Raw genomic sequence first — 22,750 nt, 5'->3', positions numbered from 1 at the left:
TGACAGTTGCTTTGACTTAAGAAAAGCTTGGGGAGCATGATCACTATTGGCTCAGTCTGATCTACAGAGCTGCTCCTCTGAGTAAGCAACTAAAAATGCCATTATTTGTGACATACTGGTTTTTCAGTTTTACAGATTTACAGAATTTACCCTTTCTGTATATTTTTGGCATATGGGAGGAAACCAGATGACCTGTAGGAAAAACCACACAAACATGTGGAGAACACACAAACCCACTGCAGGTGGGTCACAATGAACCTAGGACCCCAGCGGTGCAAAACAGGGATCTGTACTGGATCACTGTTAAAAAGATACTTCTGTTAATCTGGTGTTTATAAAAGGTGTGTCCCAAAATCACCAGGAGCAAACATTCTCAGAAATTACATATTTACCCTCTGGGCTATATGATTTGTTTTGAGGAAAAACAGTAAATAGGGTGCACCATCTTGTCGTGTTCTGCAAGTAAGTCACTCCCATGTTCTTGAAACAACATGTTTGTAAAAATTCTTCTCATTAAAGTAGTATTATGTGACTAGTAATAACTTTTATGGCCTAACTTCAAATGTAAGATTACTCGGTGGTTTAGACTGCAAAATCTTCTTTCCAACTAGGGTGCTGGGCAGTCTTCCATAAATACAATTAGTACTAGTGATGACCGAAACAGCAAAAAAATGGAAAAAAACGCATTTGTCGCACGATTTTTTTTTGTCGCTCGCTTCTTTTTTGTCGCCCATTTCTATTTTTTTTTTGCCCGCCCCATTTTTACGCGACCGCTCCCAATTCGAGGCGAGACAAAAGAAATTTCTGCACAATGAATTTTTCGGTGGTAAATTTTCATGGAAGTTTCGTGAAATAATTCACCAATGGCGAAATGTGGAAATTCACTGCAAATCCATGCCTGGGGAAAAAATTCGCCCATCACTAATTAGTACCATGTTTAGGTAAAATTGAGAAAATGTTTAACCCTTTGGGGCATATACATATTCTTGGAGCATGCAAAGGAGTCATAACAACATATTCTATGTTGCGGCACTTTTTTCTACATATGCCTATTACAGTCAATGAATTTTTATTTTCCAGTGCATTATGTGCTTGGTTAATTCATCTGTAGGCAGAAATATATTAATATATTGCTATAATAAATTGAGGAGTAATCATGCACATTAGGTCAAATGATTGGGGGGGAAAGGGAAATGCAAAATAAACACCACTGTCTATCTTCATTAATAATATCATGTTTTTGCCTGTGACACAGGGAAGAATAAAGCTGAACATATTCAAAAAGATCAGTTAATTGTCAAGGCTGTTGAAGGGAGAATCTTTGTAACGGTGAATCTTTGTGTGGCTGATCTGATTATCTGAACACTCACAACAATGATGGGATCATAATTCAAGTTCCAGCAGACTTGGAATGATACGGTCCTTGTCTGTTGGGATTTTCTAACCTGTCCAATAGATACCTGCATGATTTTTGGCCAGATACAGGACAGGTGGGAAATTAGGCTAGCCTTATATGTTACCAGCTCAGTCTGGAGTGGCTGACTCTGGCTGAGGCAATTCAGCTTATGGCCAATGTAATATGGTTTAAAATAATTCCCCAGTAACAAGGGCACTGGAGAATATCACTCAATAGTAAGAAATCTGAGTCCGGCTTCTGATGATTCTGAGCTTTCAGTAAGAGCCAGTGCTACACATTAGAACTGCTTTCAGGTAACCTATTGTTTCTTCTACTCCCATGTAAATGGAGGCAGTTACATGGGAGTAGGAGAAACAATAGGTTACCTGAAAGCAGTTCTAATGTGTAGCTATGGCTCTTTCTAAAAGCTCAGAATCAGGCGCAATGCACTGAGATTGCTGCCTTCTCACCAATATTAAAACTAAAAAAAATTTGTTGGTTTAAGAATAAAATTTTAAATGGTAGAGTGAATTATTTGCTATGTAAACAGTGTAATTTAGAAATAAAAAGAATACCATAAAAATCATGACAGTATCCCTTTAAAAACAAAAACAGCTAACTTGCAGTTTATATATTCATTTAGTAATTACATTGTAGGTTGGTCAGGCACTTTTTAAAATGTATTCGTAAAGTGGATAATTTATTAATAAAGTGAATAATTTTAGCTGTCATGTAGTACTACTATTTTGGTACAAAGTCATCACGCGATTGCTGAGGGTCTCCGGTTATATTCTCAACTCTAAGCACCATCTTACATCAGTTCTGATATACTGCAATTTAAAGTATGTTGGTTTTTGGTGCTATGATTTGGAAATATTGCTGGTTTCATGTACACAACTGGAAACAACTGCACTGAAAAATCCAGATACTGTAATTTCCAGCTTTCAGTGTAATAGCAGCATGTGTGCCCTATTCTTTTGGCCTAATTGTGCTGCGGCGATTAGTTCAGGTGGGAACCATGGAGTTACTTCCTGGTTCGGAGGTGGTGGTAGCCCTGGTGGAAGCTCTAGGATTCCCCTGAATTAACAGGGGCCTCTGTGCTAAATTTGTAGCAGGAAGCTAGAGGGGTCAATCACAACTATACAGAGGTAAAAAGAGCATGTGTTAAGGCAAGTATCTATAATCAATGGGATTGTTGCTTAACTGACTGACCAATTTATAGGCCCCAGCAACAGCACTTGTGGTTCCCCTAGACTAACTTTTAAAAGTATATATGCAACAGGCAGTGAAAGTGTAAGCAAAATTCTCAAAAAATATTGGCGTAGACATGTGCACCACATGTATTTAAATTTCTTAAACCTCCTTAGGTCAGTTACAATATCAAGTTACAGATAGAAGAGAACCACTTACAAATACAAGGCATTCCCCTTCTCCTTTCTCCAGCCCTCCACTTTTCTGTATGCTCTGTTTTGCTGGGTGGTATGTATAATACATTGTTCAGAATTTTTTTGTATGTAAATGATTACATACTGTTCTGCATTAGTTTTACTTTGAAACATATGTCTTTATAAAGACTAACAAGTTGCAGTATCACTAACTTTTCTTTAACTTTTGTTGAGTGTCGGAATCATTTGGTTACACTGTATTGTATTCAGCCCTCTTAGATGGTAGGGGGGCTTTAGGAATCCTAACACTTCCCTAAACTGATCTAGATTCTCTAGTGATACTGTATGTGCTCTTGGCTGTATCTTCACATAGAGCAGATTGAGGCAGCACTATTTAGTTGGTTGTCAATATTTTAATGCACTTGATGTTACATGTTGATATTTGTGTGTATTTGTTTCTGTAACACATTTTATAAGGAATGTATGTATATATATATATATATATATATATATATATATATATATATATAGCGAACCCAGAGCGGCACTCTGCTTCAGCTCTTAGCTCGGGTGCAAGGTAAATGATTTAAATATCCAAAAAAGACCAGCAACACCGAGTTATATTCCAAAAACAATCAATTGTGTATTAAAAACGCATGAACAGCCAACGTTAAGTTTCGGTCCCCATTGGGGCCTTGAGAAAGGTCCCGATGGGGACCGAAACGTAACGTTGGCTGTTCATGCGTTTTTAATACACAATTGATTGTTTTTGGAATATAACTCGGTGTTGCTGGTCTTTTTTGTATATATATATATATATATATATATATATATATATATATACATCCCTGGAGGTATATATCAAATCACCTACAGAGTATAAAAGCAAATAAGGCTTTAATATCCAATCACAAGGACGGATACTGGTTGTTTCTATAAACTGATTACTTGATATGTTTGTACTTACGTTGCCTTCCAAGATCTCTTCCAGTGAACTCCCTCCATGACACTGCAGGTATTTCTGGTGAAACAGCTTTCCGTCAAAAGTGTTCCATGGCATTAAATCCATTTTGTTGAAAGGGGAGCCACAAGCACTGTTAACTAACAGGACTGTATTAATTCCTCTGAGAAAAAGAAAAGCAAGATGGACTGCTCTTGACTCAACCTGGAGAAGCTGAGAAAAAAATAGAAAATAAGTCAAAATTACACAACATCTATTTAACTTTATATGCCTATAAGGAAAGTACTTCTAAAAAGCCAGATGAGCACCAACACTGATGCATTTTCCAGTCCAGGCCTGGACTGGCAATCTGTGGATTCTGGCAAATACCAGAGGGGCAGCTGCAAGATGCCATTAACTGTCACTATTTAGTGGGCTGGTGGGGGACTGTTTGGGCCTCTGTGTAGTTGAAATGCCAGGGTCCATTTGAAGCCCAGTCCAGGACTGTTCCAATCTAGAATATTCTGACAAACACTAAACAAGAATAGTGATAACATTGCTGCAAGTCTTTGCAAAAAGTTTGCAAACAATAACCTTGGTGTTCAAGGTTAATTGGCAAAGAAACACCCAACAGTGCAGGGCAAGTAATATATGCTGGCAGATCAGTGTATCTCTTCCTTCTTTAGTTGTGCGTCACCATAGTAATCGTGTTACTTGTTTGCTATTGGTGCATGCTGAATAAAGAGAGGGCATTGCCGAAGTAACTGTTTGGGAGTGCTCCTTCTCACAAACATAGAAAGCATCCCTCACAAAGTTTATTTCTGAGCATGCTCTGACAACTAATGCTATATTGCCTGCATGCTCCAGTCTTGGTCTTTGTGAAGAAGAACTGAATCATGGGATTATATATATATTTTTTTTAAGTCAGCGTTTATATCTGTTACAAATGTTGCATTTCATCAGGAAAAGGGCTTGAAAGAGAGGAGATTTAATAGCACCGATGACATCATTAGAGGGTATGTCTTTTAATGGAGTTTGACTCTTTTGTAGACTTTCCCTGTCCTTTAAATAATATAATGGCTTAAATAGAAGAAAAATAGTGCTCTGGAATGGCCTGAGTCCAGATCTCAATATAACAGAGAGAAGCAACATGACCTGAAGCGGGCAGTTCATACAAGGAATGACAAAAAATATCAATGAAATAAATTTTGTAAAAATGAATGGTTTGAAGATCTTTCCTACCAATTCGGCAAGTCTGATCAGCAGCTACAGGAAACGGAAAAATGCTCAAACACACTACTGACAAGTTCTACAATTGTTTGTGTTATTAGATTAAACAGAGTACGTCTGTCTGTTACTAGGACTTAGCTTAAGATCAAACCACATAATTTAACGAAGAAATCCAGGTAATACCAAAGAATTCACATTTTTTTTTTTTTTGCAACTGAGCAAATAGCTGAGCACTGATAACTGCAAATACTGCTTGACTGTGCTGCTCTGGAATTTTCAACATTGTTTGTTTTATTGCTCTGCAAATTATTTCTATCACCAGGTTGGTGTTTCAGTAGGGCAAATGTTGAATTTACTGTAGACAAATGACACAGACTTTTTGTGTTAGTGTTCCTGTATGTGAATCAGACTGTCAAGGCACATTTAATAAAAACTCTGCGTATATATGATCAGTGGTAACAAAACTTAAAAGAAACTTTTACTGTTTTACATAAATAAGCCACAATAGTCAATATATTGGTGAAGCTGGTAGCAGAATAATTGTATGGGAGTTATCCAGAGCTGTCACTAAGATTGAGTAAAATGAGCTAAGAGTGAAAAATGCAGTAAAAGCCAATCCAGAAAGTAGGTAAAGATGTGCTTTATGTTATAAAATAGCACTGGCTCAGTATGTCTAAAATGGTATATTTGACAGACTAAGGGGCTGATTTACTAATCCACGAATCCGAATCCCGAATGGGAAAAAATCGGATTGGAAACAAATTTTTTACGACTTTTTTGTGTTTTTTGCGATTTTTCCGTCACCGTCGCGACTTTTTCGTAGCCGTTACGACTTGCACGAATTGTCGCAACTTTTTCATAGCCATTATGACTTTCGTGAATTGTTGTGACTTTTGCATAGCCATTATCACTTTCGTGAATTGTCGCGACTTTTGCATAGCCATTATGACTTTCGTGAATTGTCGCGACTTTTGCATAGCCATTACGACTTTCGCGAATTGTCGCAAAATACCGATCATTACGAAAAAACGCATTCGGACGCTTTTCGGACGTTCGTGGATTAGTAAACGTGCCCCTAAGGATAAGTACATTCAAGCTATTCCCTATTAGTATAAAGTAGAAATCAGCTCTATGTGTGAAATGAAACTGACCCATGTACCATTAAAATTCTGTGTTACATGTCAGCACTATGTAAGAAAGGAAAATAATATTGTAAGTTTTGTATTGAAGGGTCATAAACACTAATATTTACAATAATAATACAGTGTATAAAAATAGGGAGGATTATTTCATAATAAAAACATATTGGACATGAACTGTATACATATTAGAATAGTCTTCTTACCATTTTATAAATATATTACGTAATGTATACATGTAAAAAAAGCATGCCATATTGCAATACCTGGCTCTACAAAAGTATTACACAGTGCAAATATCTGCCCAGAGTACTATGGCTTTGCCAATAATGTGTGCTAGAGGGCAGCCTTACTTGCAATACCACGCTTTCTAGCTGTGCAACTGAAAAAAGTCTCGGAATTAAAGTAAGTACTATGCACTATTTATATGCCATACTGATTACCTCACAACATGAATTCTTACTGAATGTAACAGAAGAACACATTTAGTACTTATAGTAATGAACATAGCTTGTCTCAGTATTGGCAAAAGGGCTTCAAATGTACCTTTTTTGTAGGATGGTTACCCTTTTTAAATACATGCCAAAATATTAAAAGTTGTAATGACTGCAGCAAATTAAGATATGATAAAATATTATGATTTAAGCATTCAGAACAGTACTGATATTCCTATATTCCTGTACAGTTGATAATAATAATAATCAATTAATAAAACAACAGAAGTTAACACAATATTAAAATCGAAATATTGTCACATTCAAGATTACATGTTAAGTGTAATAAGGTGCAGAGGTATGAAAAGATTTGAAAGGTTATTTCTTGCTTTATGGGAAGCCGATAAGATTTCAGCTGTGGAGAAGCCAGTTCTCTCTTAGATGAGAGGAGCAGATTTCTAGCAGCAGAATTTAGTACAGACTATAGTGAGCCAACCAGAGAGAGTATTATTTTAGAAGTCCATCAAGTTCATTCCTTCCAAATAAACTGTAGCAAACATACCTAAACCAGCTTATCTATACACACACAAATATATATATATTTGTGTGTGTGTATATATATATATATACACACACAAAATATAGCCTTGGATATTATGCTTATTCAAGAAGTCATGCAAACTCATAAAAGCAATAACAGAATCTGCCATCACAACCACTCACTTCTCTCACCGTGAAGCATGCTGCTTTAAATGAAAGTTCTATTCCTCAAGTCTATTTTGAAATATAATTAACTGAGCAGTCCCATGACCATATAAAGTCCGAAGGCCTTTTAATACTTTTTAAAGTTACCAGAGGTGGATTTTTGCCGCCCCTGGTAACTGGCCACTCACTGCCGCCTGAAGCAATGTTCTCACCTTGCCTCATGGCAGGAGCAGACTTGAGTGCCAAAATGTTAGACCCCCCCCCCCCCAGTGATTATAACCGCTTACCGTATACCCGATGCTGGTGCTCCTGTTAGGAGAAAACCACACCAGCCCAGGGCAGCTACAGGAGCTTAATTCTTCTGTCTTTGCGCCTCTTGTGCATGTGCGGTAGAGTGAAAAGCTGAACTTTAACAAGAACATGTGCCGGCCCCAGGTTTTGGAAGAACAAAAACAGGCAGAAGAGGATCGTTGTCTCACAGCTACCCCGGGCTGGTGTGGTTTTCCCCTAACAGGAGCACCAGCCTTGGGTATAAGGTAAGCGATTACAATCAATGAGGGGGTGCCTAATATTTTGGAATGAGTAGCTTTCAAACCCCAAACCAGAAATTGGAACTAAGAATTGTTGCTGCAATAAGTATAAACCTACCCTACAGGCAGATAAATTCACATGAAGATCCATTTGTTCAAAACAAGAGGATCTTTCACTGATATTCCCAGGCTATTTCGATCAATTGGTCCGTGGGCATTGGCCTTAACACTGGAAATGATACTAACCAAACTTTTAAAAACATTTAGAAAAATTCTGTCCCAAATGCAAAAGAAGAAAATCTATCTATCTATTGAGAGAGAGATACAGGCATAAGATCTATTATGCAGAATGCTTGGGACCTGGGGTTTTATCACCATGCCTTAAATGCAGCTTAAGGTGGCCATACACGCACCGATAATATCGTACGAAACCTCGTTTCGTACGATATTCAGTGCGTGTATGGTATGCCGGCGAGTCGACCGATATCGCAGGAAGCTGCTAATATCGGCCGACTCGCTGATCGGACCAGTTTGAAAATTTTGATCGGGCGCCATAGAAGGCGCCTGACCAAAATCTCCCTTCAGCACTGAATCGGCAGAAGGAGGTAGAAATCCTATTGTTTCTACCTCCTTACCTGCCGATTCAGCCCTGAATGGTGTGTGGCGGATCTGGCGATGTTTCGTGCGACCGATGGTCGCACGAAACATCGTCAGATCGCCACGTGTATGGCCAGCTTTAGTTGGGATCAAGTACAAAGTTCAATTACAAAGTGGAATTCACATCAACCGACCAAATAGATGTCCATTAAAACCAGCACGTTTGACGTGTTTCGTGTCACTTAATCATAAGCATAATTGAAGGGCAAAGATATTTGGTTCTTATAGGGACCCAAAAGTTGCATCAAATAACATTATCACAGGTGCAAAATATACTATTTGACAAAAAAGAGAAAACCGGATTAAAATCAGGAGCCGTACCCTTAAATATTTAGTCAAGTCTGCATGGATTATAAAGATATGCAAGTGAAGCATAGCTTCAAACAACAGGTGACAATGTTGCCTACTCTCACTCAGCACTGGCCAATGGTGTGTTGAGCGATCTGCATTTGGATATGGGGGGCGTCTGCCGCCATATCAGCATCTATTTCCAAAACATGCTTAAGTTATATCTGCTGCCTTGAAAGACTCCAATTAAGGTAAGCCCTTCCTGCTTAGGCGAGATACTGTAGGTGAATAAGAAGTACAACTTAAAAGAGTTGGCAGACCTCAGAATGTATCGCAAGGGACAAGAAACCAGAAAAACCAGTTTTTTTTAAATGCTCCTAATGCACCACAGTAAATATTTAACCATAAACAGCCAAACTGTTTTGTGTTGATATGCACAGGAAGGCTGTTTTGCTGACTTTTATTGCCAGTTTTGTGTAAAGTGATTCTTTCAACAAAATAAAATGCTGCTATCGTTATGTGAACTGAAGGTAACACTCCAAAGTGATGACATTTTGTGATTTATTTTTTAGCCCACTGTTGTTATGTAAATAAATACAAGTGATGGCATAACAAAAATACTCTGCTGCTTATTGCAGCCAGACGTCTGATCACAATTCAAATAAAAGGGCTTCGTGTTTAATTTGCCTTTTTTCAGTAATTTTAAGGTTTCTCAAACATTTATTGTAAAATGAGTGTAATAAAGACAGGCCAAATTTAACCACCACCAGCATGTCCTTAGAATTTTTTGTTGCTACAGTGGTTTTCAATATTAAACACATAAAACAGTCAAAGACTGATGCAGGAGGTTGCCTACATTCTAATAATGCTATCATAGTCATCCATACATCTCTTGCCATGCCGTTACCTTAAAGAGAAACTCTGGCTTCTGAACGGAAATTTGTTTAAGAGCCCATAGCACATAACATAGAAATCTCAAACATTCCTATCATTTTAATCTGTTCCTTCAAAAAATTGAAATCCAGCTGCAAAACAGTTCTTTTCTTTCTGCATCATTTGAAATGCTGGAAGAGGAGGAGGGACTAAAACAACTACTCCACAATACATTCCACTCTATTGCTACTTTCCTTATTGACATTAAGGGGCCGATTTACTAATCCACAAACGGATCGAAAGCATCCAAATGCGTTTTTTTCGCAATGATCGGTATTTTGCGATTTTTTCGCCGCCGTTGCGACTCTTTCGTAAATTGTCGTTTCGTAGCCGTTACGACTTGCGCGAAAAAATCGGAAAGGTTTGCCCGCCGTTTACTAGCGCTCAATACGAAGTTGTAGCGGTTACTAAAAAGTTGCGACAATTCACGCAAGTCGTAACGGCTACAAAAAAGTCACGACAATTCGCGCAAGTCGTAACGGCTACGAAAAAGTTGCGACAATTCACGAAAAAGTCCCAACGGCAATGAAAAAAAATCGCAAAAAATACGAAAAAGTCGCAAAATGTTCATTTCCAATCCGATTTTTTCCCATTCGGGATTCGGATTCGTGGATTAGTAAATCAGCCCCTAAGTGTTCAGAGAATTGTGGGGTTTGGAGGATACAGGCTGAAGGCAGGCTAAGGACAGTCGACTGCTGTAGTCAGCCAAATAAGCAGGAGAACGGAAGAGGGGGGGGCTAGGCTTAGGTAACCATTTTAAACAATATTATTACATTAAAAATCATGAAAAGGCAGCATTGTTTTTAATTGTTTTATATTGCAAAGTTGCAAGTTGAAATTATGTTTTTCAAAAAGCCTAAGTATTTGGGTGGAGTTCCCCTTCAAAACAAAAAACAGTGCCAGCAGTGCACCTCATTTCCCTGCTGCCTGCCTCTTGCTCAGATTAGGTGTAAAGCAATGGCAAAGTAAGCACAATAGAAACCAAGTGCTGCATGAAACAAGAAATCACATGGCTGTGGCACCCTGGGAAATGTAGAAAAATGGCTAGTCCACTATGAAATTTCAAAATTGAATACAAAAAAATCTGTTAACACTTTCCCTGACGAAAAAGCTCCTGTGTGGAGCTGAAACGTTGGTCGAAATAAACCTCTGATTATTATTTTGCAATACTTCTCATCTGTGTGTGAAAATCCTGCGTGTGCCGTCACTTCTATGCCTGTTTGCACAAGCACCCAGATAGTATTACTTTATATGGTGTGCAGCTTCTAAGCATTTTTATATATATATATATATATATATATATATATATATATATATATATATATATATATATATATATGCCCAAAACGTGACCGTAGTAGTGTGCAGTTGGGAGTGACACAAAAATCTCATATAAATAACTTCTACTAAAATTTACCTGGCAATTATCGTTTGTTTCTGTCAGCCTTTATGTGGACCAGCGCCGGATTTCTCTTTCAGGCGCCCAGAGGTGCATCCTTACACCTCTTATACGGAGCACTGGGGACGGGACACACCGAAAACTTCAGTGCGTCCCGTCCTCAGTTGTCTGTATGCGAGGTGTAAGGATGCGCATGCGCGTGATCCTGAGGGCATTTGTGAGCAAATTTAAGTGTGGTTTGGGTGGCATGCCACCCCAAAATTCATGCCACTCTAGGCATGGGCTTTTGTGGCCTCGCCACAAATCTGGGCCTGATGTAGACAAAGGCAGAGCTACAGGTATGGTTAAGTTTTCCTAAAGCATTGTTTTTCTGTATTATCATTAAAAGTCTTGCAGAAAAATGCTGAAAAACATAACGTTTAAACATTTAAATATATTAAAAATTGACAAAAAAAAAGCAGTGGTCCTTAATATTAAATGAGGATTACATATAATTCAAGTGCTGTTCTAGCTATATTCAGCCCCTAAACCCTAAAAAATCATGGAAATGCTAAATTAATTTTTTCATGTAAAGTTGTTCTATGTAATAGATTTATGTAATAAATAAAAAATCTGAAATATTCACAATATTCTGGAGTGATTCTCGCCTATCTTACCAACTTATTTGCTCCAGTGCAGTCAGTCTTTAGGAAACTGAATCTTGGTGATTGCATGGGGCAGAAATACCAACTAAAAATTTTCGAGGCTTGGCAGGTCTTGCTAGATAATGTTCGCTTAGAATTATCTTTGCACCCAGATGAATGCCCTTTAATGGCCCAGTGAAAACCCCTTTTTTAATCCAACTGAAAATCTGCGTCAATATTTGAAAATTGACCGACCCTAAAAAACTGCAGCAAATCTGCCTGATAGAATGGACCAGTATTGCTCCACACCAATTTGCAAGGCTGATGGCCAACAGGGAAATTATTTGCCTGTGGTTAAATCTCAGTTACCGCAGGCGACTAATCACTCTGAAGAACCTTTCCACCAACAACAAAGTGAATTGCGGCTGAAAGGCATACATGCTGATTCGTTTTCTATAGTCGTTTACTTCTGCAGTAAACTATGCACAACGTTTATGCCTTTCCACTGGCAAATCACTTTATTTCCAATGGATTGCTGTAAAAGGTGACCCTAGAAAATAATATGTATGGGGAGTAAATGCTAATGCAAACAACATAAACATTAAACAATGACACATCTATAAAAACAATAAAAAAAATATTCTTGGTCAGTGCTTTGAAGTAAAAATATTACAAAATACAAAATGTAACAAAATGTATGGTTTTTTATTCAGTGAACTAAGACACTTGGTCAAGAGTCTAAATACTTTTGCAAGGCAGAGCATCCCACAATCACTAATGGGGCTCACTTACCAACTCTGGTTGATTGGTTGCTGTGGCTTACTGCCTAGTTGCAAACCTGCTAAGTGTTGATAAATGACCCCCAGTGCTGCCTCTTTCCTGCAACTATTACCTTGACTGTTACTTCAAAGGGGGATAAGCTGCCTGCACAGTCAGTAGGTAAATATGAGGTATGTTAATGATATTTTTCATACTGTTCCCATCTACAAAAGTTGCAGTTTAATTGTTATTCTTATTGCTTATCTTTTTTTCAAGCCCTCTACTAGTCATCATTCCATATTAATTTTACAAATCTTCCTTGGTTGCTAGGATAATTAACCCCCAGCAGCCAAATAACAGTTTAAATTCCAAGACCCTAAATGATTCAACAAATAATAAATACCACCTGCAAATTCTGCTATCTACACAATACCAAAGGTTCACTTTAATGTGGACAATACCTACAACTAGCCAGAAAAAGACTGTCAGTATAATATGAATTGTCCCATATTTACTGGCCTCTTTCACCACCAGCGCAGTTACATTTCAAAAAAAATTTTTAGGCAAAATTTTTTTGGGATAAAAACAGAGTTCCATAGCAAACAGAAACAGACAATTCATAGAGTATTAGTAAAATAAGCCGTCCTTTACTATAGTTTTCATAAATAGTATATAAGCCTAAAAAGTAGGTTCAGTAGTTTTTTGTAAAGCTACAGAACCATTGCTTCCACTTATGATAACTACTCCTGTAATCTTATAATTGCAGCACACTATTTAACCAGGGTTGAGACAGACTTTTGGAGTAATGTAATAAAAGGCACTAAGTTTGCCCAGGAGCAGTAAACTATCAAGCAGGTAGCATTTAATGGTCAACTGTTTAAATCAAACTTCTTATTGGCTGAAATGGGTTACTGCTCCTGAGCAAACTTAGCCTTTTTTTTACATATGGGGTAAATGTTACATTTAAATGGTAAAAAAAGCTTCCAAAAGTTCCATATGGCAACATTAAGGTGACTATGGCTGGTTGCATACATCCAAAAGTATGGGTGTGGGTTCGCAAGATGGGTCACACCTGACTTTTTGTTGCTTTTTACCCTACCCTCAGATGGAGCAGGTCCAAGCAAATACAGGTTACCTACATGGAATTTAAATTAAGACAGGTCTGCAGTGTAATCACTACAGTCACTTAATTATATAATATTATGTTAAATAGCGAATAAAGCACCCCCTATTGTAAAATATAGGGATATTATAAGTCACATAAGTTCCATGACCATATAAAAGAACACGGCCGAAAGTTTAAGTGAGCCATGTGACAGAAATTACATCACTAAGCTCCGACTAGAACTGATGACATCACAAAGCACCACTTATAAGGATATAATTTACAGTTTGGTACCATAGGGAAATGACCAAACTATATTACATACATATAAAGCACTCAACATGTAGAAGCATGTACTAGGACTCCCACAAAATTCACTTTGAAGCAGCTCATTGCTGCAAAAAGTACAAACAGGTCTCTGGTAACGATATTAGTTGCCAAACATTTTCGGAGTCACCCTATTTAGAAAAAAAGCTGGCACTGCTTACTAAATACAGTATGATGTGAAACCAGAAGGCAGTATTGATTCATTCATTTGTTTGAACAGAATAACAATGTAGCAGTGTATAATAAATATGGCACACCTGACACAGTACAAGAGAAAACACTGTATAGCAAAATCAAACAGCTAAAGTATAAGTTCTTCAGGACACATCACGGTGCTTTATGTTTAGCACTGTTTTGTATATATCTTCTTTTATTTAGCTGTAATGCTTTTGTTGTGACAGAAAACCTGAATTCAAGGGCAGACACTTGGCAGTGAAGTTGTTTATTTAGTAGGTGTTCAAAATAACTGTATGCTTGAACCATGAACATAACTAATCCCATTTTTTAAATTTGAAATGATTTGTGCCCTGCTCCTTTGTTTACTTATATACAAATGCCCACACTTCTTTGTTTGTGTACCAACTGCAATGCTGCTTTTGATGATGACCATGAAAGCATGCATAAATCAATGCAAAAGGTCTGCCTAATGAATCTCCTGAAAGGGCCCACACACGTTTGGGCAATGCTGTAGAAAATGAGCAAACTGGCCACACATTTATATTGTGTCCATCTGAAATCAGTTTCCCAATTTGAATAATTAATAATTCATCTTTATGCACAGAAAGATATTTAACATGCCTTTCATAGAACTAGTGCGGTCTATCATGCTGTTATTATATTTTTCAAGTTAAAGGCAATCTGGAATTCATGGTTGCTGGTTAGATAGGGTCTGATAGGTCATGCATCAGAATTCCAAAAAGAGCCAAAATAATCTAAAAAAACTCAAGGGAAATACTGCAGCTGGGAATTATACATAAATTGTACATTATATTTTGTGCTTCTGTACCAGCCCAAGGCAACCACAGCTCTTTAGCAGGGAAGTCTGTGCCTCCAAAATGCCCCCAGTAGCTCCCCATCTTCTTTTCTGCGGATTCACTGCACATGCTCTGTGCTGCTCTCGGTTACCTGAGTGTAGGGACTGATGCACAATATACTGTGTATATATATATATATATTATAAATGTTACAATATAAGGCTGACTAGTAATTAATACAGATAATTACTATGTGGCTGCTCAGAAAACAGTGCAGTTAGCATCAGAATTTAATACTCAGCCCTGTAGCATCAACTTATATAACAGGCAAACCTTATTTTCTGCCTAATTTGCAAGTGTGTAAGTGTCACAGACACTTTCCAAGATTGGGAGCTCCTGTGGTAAGTTTAAAGTCCTGGATCATTTCTGCTATTAAAATGCTGAAACTTTAGGCTGGTGCAATAATTACTACAATAATTACAGTATATAAAATATGGCGGTTTTAGCCATATTAATTGTTAAGACCTTGAATGTCAGAATTAAGTCTGAAATTAATTTTAGAGGAAATTGGGAGCCTGTAAAACATCTGCATAGGGAGCATCAGGGTTAGACTGGGCCGCCGGGGCACTGTGAAAAAACTTGGTGGGCCCCGGCGGCCCATACCCTATCCCTGTCGGTGAGCCGCTGGTGTCCCTCCCTTGACGCATTTCACTTACGCATAGGAGGACATTGGGTGGGGGGTTAGGGGGTCGCAGCGGATGCCCCTGGGGCAGCAGCCCCAGTGGGCCCTCCACCCCAGGAAGCATCTGATATGGAACAGTAAGTGACCAGACTGGAACGCCTGTAAATAATAAGTTGTAGTAATCTATGCAAAACATATTCACAGACTGAATATTAAAGCTTAATTTGTGCAATATTATGCAGTGGAAGACTTAAGACAAGGCTTTACATGCAAGGTGTAAAAGAATGATCAGTCAAAAATAATTGTCAGAGTGAACCTCTGTAGTTAGAAGGGGAGATTTTTAACTGTGAGTGAAATTGGGGAAGATGATGGCCCAAATGCTATGAATTTGGTGTTCGAGAAGTCGAGTTTTAGGCATCCAGGAGGAGACAGCAGCAGGGCACCGTTAGTACAAAAAAGATAGATCTGGAGTAGACAGATAGATATGGGTTTCACCCGTATAAAAATGGTACTGGAATACAAATGACTGAATCAGTTTCTATAGAAATACGAGGGTTTATTTATGAACAAAGGTTCTTAATTGACCAAATGCAGTATAGGTATGGGATCTGTTATCCGGAAACCCGTTATCCAGAAAGATACGAATTACGGAAAGCACGTCTCCCATAGACTCCATTTTATTCAAATAATTCAGATTTTTAAAATTGATTTCCTTTTTCTCTGTAAAAATAAAACAGTGCCTTGTATTTGATCCCAACTAAGATATAATTAATTCTTATTGGAGGCAAAAATGTCCTACTGGGTTTAGTTAATGTTTTATTGATTTTTTAGTAGACTTAAGATGTGGAGCTCCAAATTACGGAAAAAACCCTTATCCGGAATACTCTTGGTCCCGAGCATTCTGGATAAGAGGTCCTATACCTGTCCAGTTTCTAGTAGACTATTCAAAATAAGATTGCTGGCTGTCAACTGATCCTGTAAATTAGCCCTATGTTGCAAAGAGAATGAGTGCAGATGTGGAATTGGAAACATTGAAAAAAAAACCATAGGAATTAAATAAGGAAAGAGCAATGTAATGAATGTCAATCGAGTACAAAATATTTAGGAAGAGCAGTTCTTCAGCTGTAACAATGGCTGCAGAAAGAGCTAGAGGGATACTTATAGATAAGTGAATTTTCTAATTTTGCTAAAAGATGGTTATTGGTCATTTTAATAGAGCAGTTATTTGCAAAATGTGTTGGACAGAAGTCAGGTTCCAGAGCTTGGAGAATGGAGCTGCTGGACCAAGTAGTAGTAGACAAGCCTTTCCAATATTTTGGAGGCAAAAGTAAAGAATCTAAATAGTAGCTATCAGAAGAAGAAAGATTAAAGGAGACATATTGGATAAATGGGAAAAACGCTAATTTTGTAGGCAATTAAAAATTAATCCTCTCTGTAAAAATGGCCCCTTTATTGGAGCTCCCTATAGATCATATCACTTCTCCGTCAAGTGCGAAATGAAGAGTGGGCATGCCCACTCTTGTGCCAGAAGCACAGTAGGACGGGGATAGCCAATCACAGCCCTGCACTCAGACAAGCAAAGACAGGCTTCAGTTCCCTATCAGGTCAGCCTAGCTGCTGATTGGTTCCTATCCTACAGTGCAGTGTACGGAGGGCCGCCGGCTCCCCAGCTCATCCAGAGAATTCAGCCAGCAGGAAGTGGAACAGATGGGCGGGCTAGTGGGGTTTTTGTGGAATTTCTCAATAAATCAATCAGAAACACAACTTTTTAAAGCACAATCCTTCCATATCTAGAGGAGTATAATTCACTGGTACATTCATAATTTTTATAGGATATGTCTCCTTTAAGCAGAATGGAGAATACATGCTTGTCTGAATGTTGCATAGGCAAGCAAGAGCAGGGCAAAGTTTATTGGATAACTGGTGAAGGTGTTCCATGGAAAAAATAAGTATTGTCCTTGTATATACACTGTATATTATATATGTAATATATAAACATCACGTTAAACAAAGCATATACTGCAACTCATTTAAAGCAACACCCATGCGAATGCCTAATTAAAAGTCTCTACTGTGTAAATACCGTGAATACCATTTTATGAACATATACACAGATAGCAGACAATTACAACCAGATCGGAGATGCACCAAAGAAAAAATTTATTAAGGAAATATATTTGTGACTAAATTTTCACTTATGAGTAATATGAGCTTTGACTAGGCTAATGTCTTGATGAGCCTTTCAGCTGACCTCCTGTTAATACACTGTGTAGTACTCTGTGCTCAAGGGTATAAAAGGAAGATGCATTTTTCAGTGTATAACTTGATTAGTCAATTACTTCACAACCTGCTCTGTCAAGTAAGGTTAGTGCTTTTCTTTAGGTAAATACTAAGTAGGGTTGCTTTGGCGCCTACCTGCAAAAATGCGAAACTCCTTAAACATCATTCAACTAATGATTTCTAAGCTTCCAAAGTGACTGGACCAGTTATCTACTTTAAAGATATGTATTGCAGCGCAGGAAAATCCCAGGCCTTTGTTATGGCTTTGAAATGATGATTAGCAAACAGAGAATAAAAAAAAACAAAAAAACTCAAGTCATTAAGATATTTAATTTGTATTTTTTTAAGTGGCACAAATATTCAAAGGGGAAAATCACCTTTAAATTAAATTTCAGCAAAATGAGTCAATATTAATCTATGCAACTGGACTTCAACTTTTTGTGGGTTTTGAATTTTATTCACCATTTGTAAAAAGTTGGATGGATGTGAAAATATATTTTTAATTTTATATTAATATCACTTATTTTTCTATTCAGGTCATTAACTCAATCATTCCAATATTAAAGGGATACTTGTCATGATTTTTTTTATGTATTTCTAAATTACACTGTTTACATAGCAAATAATTCACTCTTCTATTTAACATTTTAATCTTGAACTAATAAATGTATTTTTTTGTTGTTGTAATATTGGTGTTTAGGCAGCCATACCAGTGCATTGCTGAGTCTGAGCTTTCAGAAGGAGCCTGAGCTACACATTAGAACTGCTTTCAGGTAACCTATTGAATGCTATTCTGATACTGGGAGCTGCTATCTTGCTACCTTCCCATTGTTCTACAGAGAAAAAGGAAATCAGTTTTAAAATTCTGAATTATTTGATTAAAATGGAGTCTATGGGAGACGGGCTTTCCGTAATTCGGAGCTTTCTGGATAATGGGTTTCCGGATAAGGGATCCCATACCTGTAGTAGGTTTAAAAAGCAATTGGACTTACATCATCAGTGATGTATTTCCTTACACAGCATTAACTCTTTATACTTTATCTAATGCAAAATCAATGCAAGGAAAGCTGTGTCCATATCCACTATTTAGATGTGACTGATACGTTAGGCACTCGTTGCAATTGTTGCAAAAACAAGTAACACATTTTTCCACATTTCCAGTATTTGCAGCAAAATATCTAATTATTACTTTACCATATCAGTCACATCTAATAAACTAAATCACATTTTTGTATTTGAGATTGGATATTTTAACTTTCAATTTAACTTCAAAAATAGTATCATAAATAACTGTTCATAAAAAAGGATCTTTTCCTGAAACTGTAAAATTTTCAATTTTCTTTCAGTCACTTAGTTGCTATACATTGCAACTAACATCCCACCTTACATTAAGGCCTTTTGGTTCTTGTGTCTTTAGAATAAAAATCCATTTCACTTCCAGTTTCAATAGCTTGCTTAATTTATTACCTCCCCTACCTTGAGCTTTTACTTTATCAATGACCTGAATTAGTAATGCAGACACATTTCCACCATTGCATGAGGTAAAGTGTGTTGATATGTGGTCCTCTTGCTTTTAGCAGCTGACTCATATGCTCTGTCATTCTACATACTGGACACCACAACATATACAAGTTAGCAGGTACACCTCATATACCCCCATATGTAATAAAAGGCACTAAGTTTGCAGAGGAGCAGTAACCCATAGCAACCAATAGGATGTTTGATTTAAAACAGGTGACCAGTAATTGCTTCCTGTTGATTGGTTGCAATGGGTTGCTGCTCCTGGGCAGGTGACCAGCAGAGTTGCCTAGGGTCCCCTAGGCCTGACACAGCCAGTAAAGTTACACGTTGGTGACATTTTTGGCTCAGTGCAATGCCATAAGAAATGATAACTAATTTGTGGGATTTTAAAATGTAATTAGGCAGTTCTAAAAAGCCTTTCATATGTCATTTGTGTCTAGCTACTATCAAAATCTATATGTGATTACAGACTCCAGAGGAGTGGATGTACATTACAAATATAAATACTAATAAATGTTTTTCTGAAAACATAAAGCAAATATCTCAAGCGTTATCAATATTGATATTTTTAGCCATAATGAACTGTTTCAAACTTCCATAAGAATTATAGTTTAACTCACTGTGGTTTTTATAGGAGATTTGTAAGGCTTTTACCAAATGTAAGTTAGGTTTGTTTTTCTTATTTTTAGCAGGTGCACAGAATCTGATATCTCACCTACTGACTCCAGCAGGGCATGTCCATACAAAGCTAAAATACACTTCGAAACAGTTACGCATTGTACTCAGTAGTCGTCCGGATGGCATTTTGACAAATAAAACGTTCTGTTATCACAAATCAGCAAGACCCATTGTGTTCTCATTTTCTCTGTGACTGCCTTTATTAACATTTTCCTTTCCAGGTGATTACAGCATTGTTGGAGGAACAGAAGTTGAATCACGCTTTACACAGCATAGGAAGTGTTAATGCACAATGAAAAGTGCCCCTTATTACTGATGAGTGGTTTTTCACAGGAAGCTGTGCAGCTTGGCATGGCTCCCTGAGGAAGCCAGTTAGGGCTAGGTGCCTTTGTAATGAGTTAGGGCAGGGTGGCTCCCTTACTCAGGAAGGGAGGTCAAAGGTTGACGTCATACACAGTACACCAGCTAAACCCAGCATGCTGACTGTTGCACCAGAGCAGGCATGATTCCACCCATTGGCAGTGGTTTCACCTTCATCAGCCAAGTTTTTGCATTTCATTATTTTAATTTGTTAGATATTTTTTAATCTTGAAATAATAAAATTTTCACTTTAAAATACATATCTCTGTGGTAACATATTATAGTATACTTATTGTACAGCGCTGCGGAATATGTTGGCGCTTTATAAATAAATGTTAATAATAATAATAATAATATATTCTAGAGAAAAGGGTCAGGTGGTACATTTGATCACATTTGACCCATGTGCTGCCATTTACTGATGTGAGAGACATATTTGCCTCTATTGACTTTATTATAATATATATAATTTTATATACTCACTTGCTAATTTATATCCTCCTATTACTAAATAATATCATTGGTCCTGTCCTCACAGTTTAACTTTTGGACTGAACCAAAAAAACTGCAAGAAGAGCAACAAAACAATTGTGAAACAAACTAACATCATTTGGAACCAAACTAATTATTTTTATTGTAGTCCTGATGCTTTTTTTGCTTTCGATTGCTGCCTGTTTGCCATAACAACCCCCACCCACTGTTTTTGTTTGAGCTTTAAAAAATATATATTTTTGACCAAAGCATAACAGCCCAAGAATATGAAAGGAAGAAGTAATCATGGTTTCCAGAAATAATGCAGAACGTTGAGAAATATATGCTAAAGAATATGTCATGCTTGAGGGCTTATTTTAAAAATGCAAGCGCAACAAGCTCAAATGCACACAAAATTTAGCACGCATTGAGACTATTCCAAAAGGTACTTGCATTTATACATACCTCTTTGCAGCTTGCAGCAAGCAACTGTGCGCCCCATGAGCATGCTGTGGTGCATTACATGCAAGCTCATGCACCGATGTCTATAGCAGTAAGTGACTTGCACCAGGTAAATAAATGCTAATGCTGCTGACATCACACACCCAAAGTGAAGCCATTCTAACACAAATGCAGAATTAAAAAATGAATTCCAAAGGTTTACCAAAAACTTAGCATGTGACTACAATCACAGTTGAATTCTAGAGGAAAAAAAGTAGTAAATTGTGTCTGACAAATGCCACTTCTCTGTGTCTATAATGTCTGACCAAAAAGATGGCCTGGATAGCAGTTTGTTTCTTTAGGATAGAAACAACCCTTTCTTCAGAAATGGTAGTTACATACAGTAAATTATCTTGTAAAATATCAATTACATTATAGAATTAGTTTAATAGGATCATCAACATTAAAAATGTATACCTCACCTAGTTATGAAAATATATAATCTGCCTGTTTCTATTTAAATCTAGAAAATCAGATATTTATTGTGTAACTTGGCATACAGTAGTCACTTACATTAATCTAAATTTGATTAGATTTTTTTTTTACATGATTCATTTTGTAAGTAACTTTACCCATTGCCGGTTACATGGATTACATAGTAACATAGTAACATAGTAAGTTGGGTTGAAAAAAGACATACGTCCATCAAGTTCAACCATAATGCCTATACCTAACCTGCCTAACTACAAGTTGATTGTATACATTTAAAAGACAAAATGAGAGAAAAGACAGTTTGAGAGACAAAATGTATGTTTATGTTTACGGAATGTAGTTTGTGTTAGTATAAGATTCTTTTGAACACAAACTTAATTTTGTTTTCTCAGATCACCGTCCTAAACATTTACAGCCAGAGCAAAGTGCTCCTTTTGCCAAATACCTAAACGTGACTAAAACAAAATTTACCTCTTTCACTGATGTGGTTCGAAAAAGGAACTAGAATGTTCTGAAAGCTTGCTATGGTTATCTTAGTTAGCCAATAAAGGTATCACCTTTATACCACTTTTGTTATTTTTTATTTCAAAAGGGTTACCCTGTAAACTGATGTGGTTCCAAACATTCTCTTTAATACACTTACCCTCCACTAGCACCCAAGAAAGGATATGTGCAAGGTGCAGATTTATCATTGTTCCAGAGTATTTCAGGCACACAATCAAGCAAAGTTAAAAAAAAAATACATTTTAAATGACATATTAGTAGCAACAGCTGTTTGAATCCATTCTAGCCAATTCTCCATAGTGAAAGATGCTGCATTAGCCCACCAAAACAATGTTTGTCTAAGGACAAAGGTCTCTCTGTGTGGAGATTTTATTAACATCATAGCATTGTATTTCATTTCATTGTAAAAAGGAACACTGGCTTTTTTGTTAACCAAACAGCTCGTATACGTGTGGATGGCTTCGCTACTCATAGCAGCAACGGTGGTTTACAAATGT

At 37.2% G+C, this 22,750-nt stretch overlaps 1 protein-coding gene across 2 annotated transcripts in view; it reads right to left on the bottom strand.

Moving 5' to 3' along the window:
• fam120b (family with sequence similarity 120B) overlaps nt 1–22,750 on the bottom strand; it is an 80,901-nt gene that overhangs the window by 27,866 nt on the left and 30,285 nt on the right. For both annotated transcript variants that reach the window (XR_004222623.1, NM_001367998.1), the window contains 1 exon segment: nt 3,749–3,955. Coding sequence is in view for 1 of the 2 variants with exons in the window: in NM_001367998.1 (NP_001354927.1) it covers nt 3,749–3,955 (207 nt within the window). In the remaining variant the exon portion in view is untranslated.

This window comes from Xenopus tropicalis, chromosome 5, assembly GCF_000004195.4.
Source record: "Xenopus tropicalis strain Nigerian chromosome 5, UCB_Xtro_10.0, whole genome shotgun sequence".
Taxonomy (NCBI): domain Eukaryota; kingdom Metazoa; phylum Chordata; class Amphibia; order Anura; family Pipidae; genus Xenopus; species Xenopus tropicalis.
Note: the sequence above shows the minus strand (reverse complement) of the source record. Positions and strands in the feature narration are given on the sequence as shown.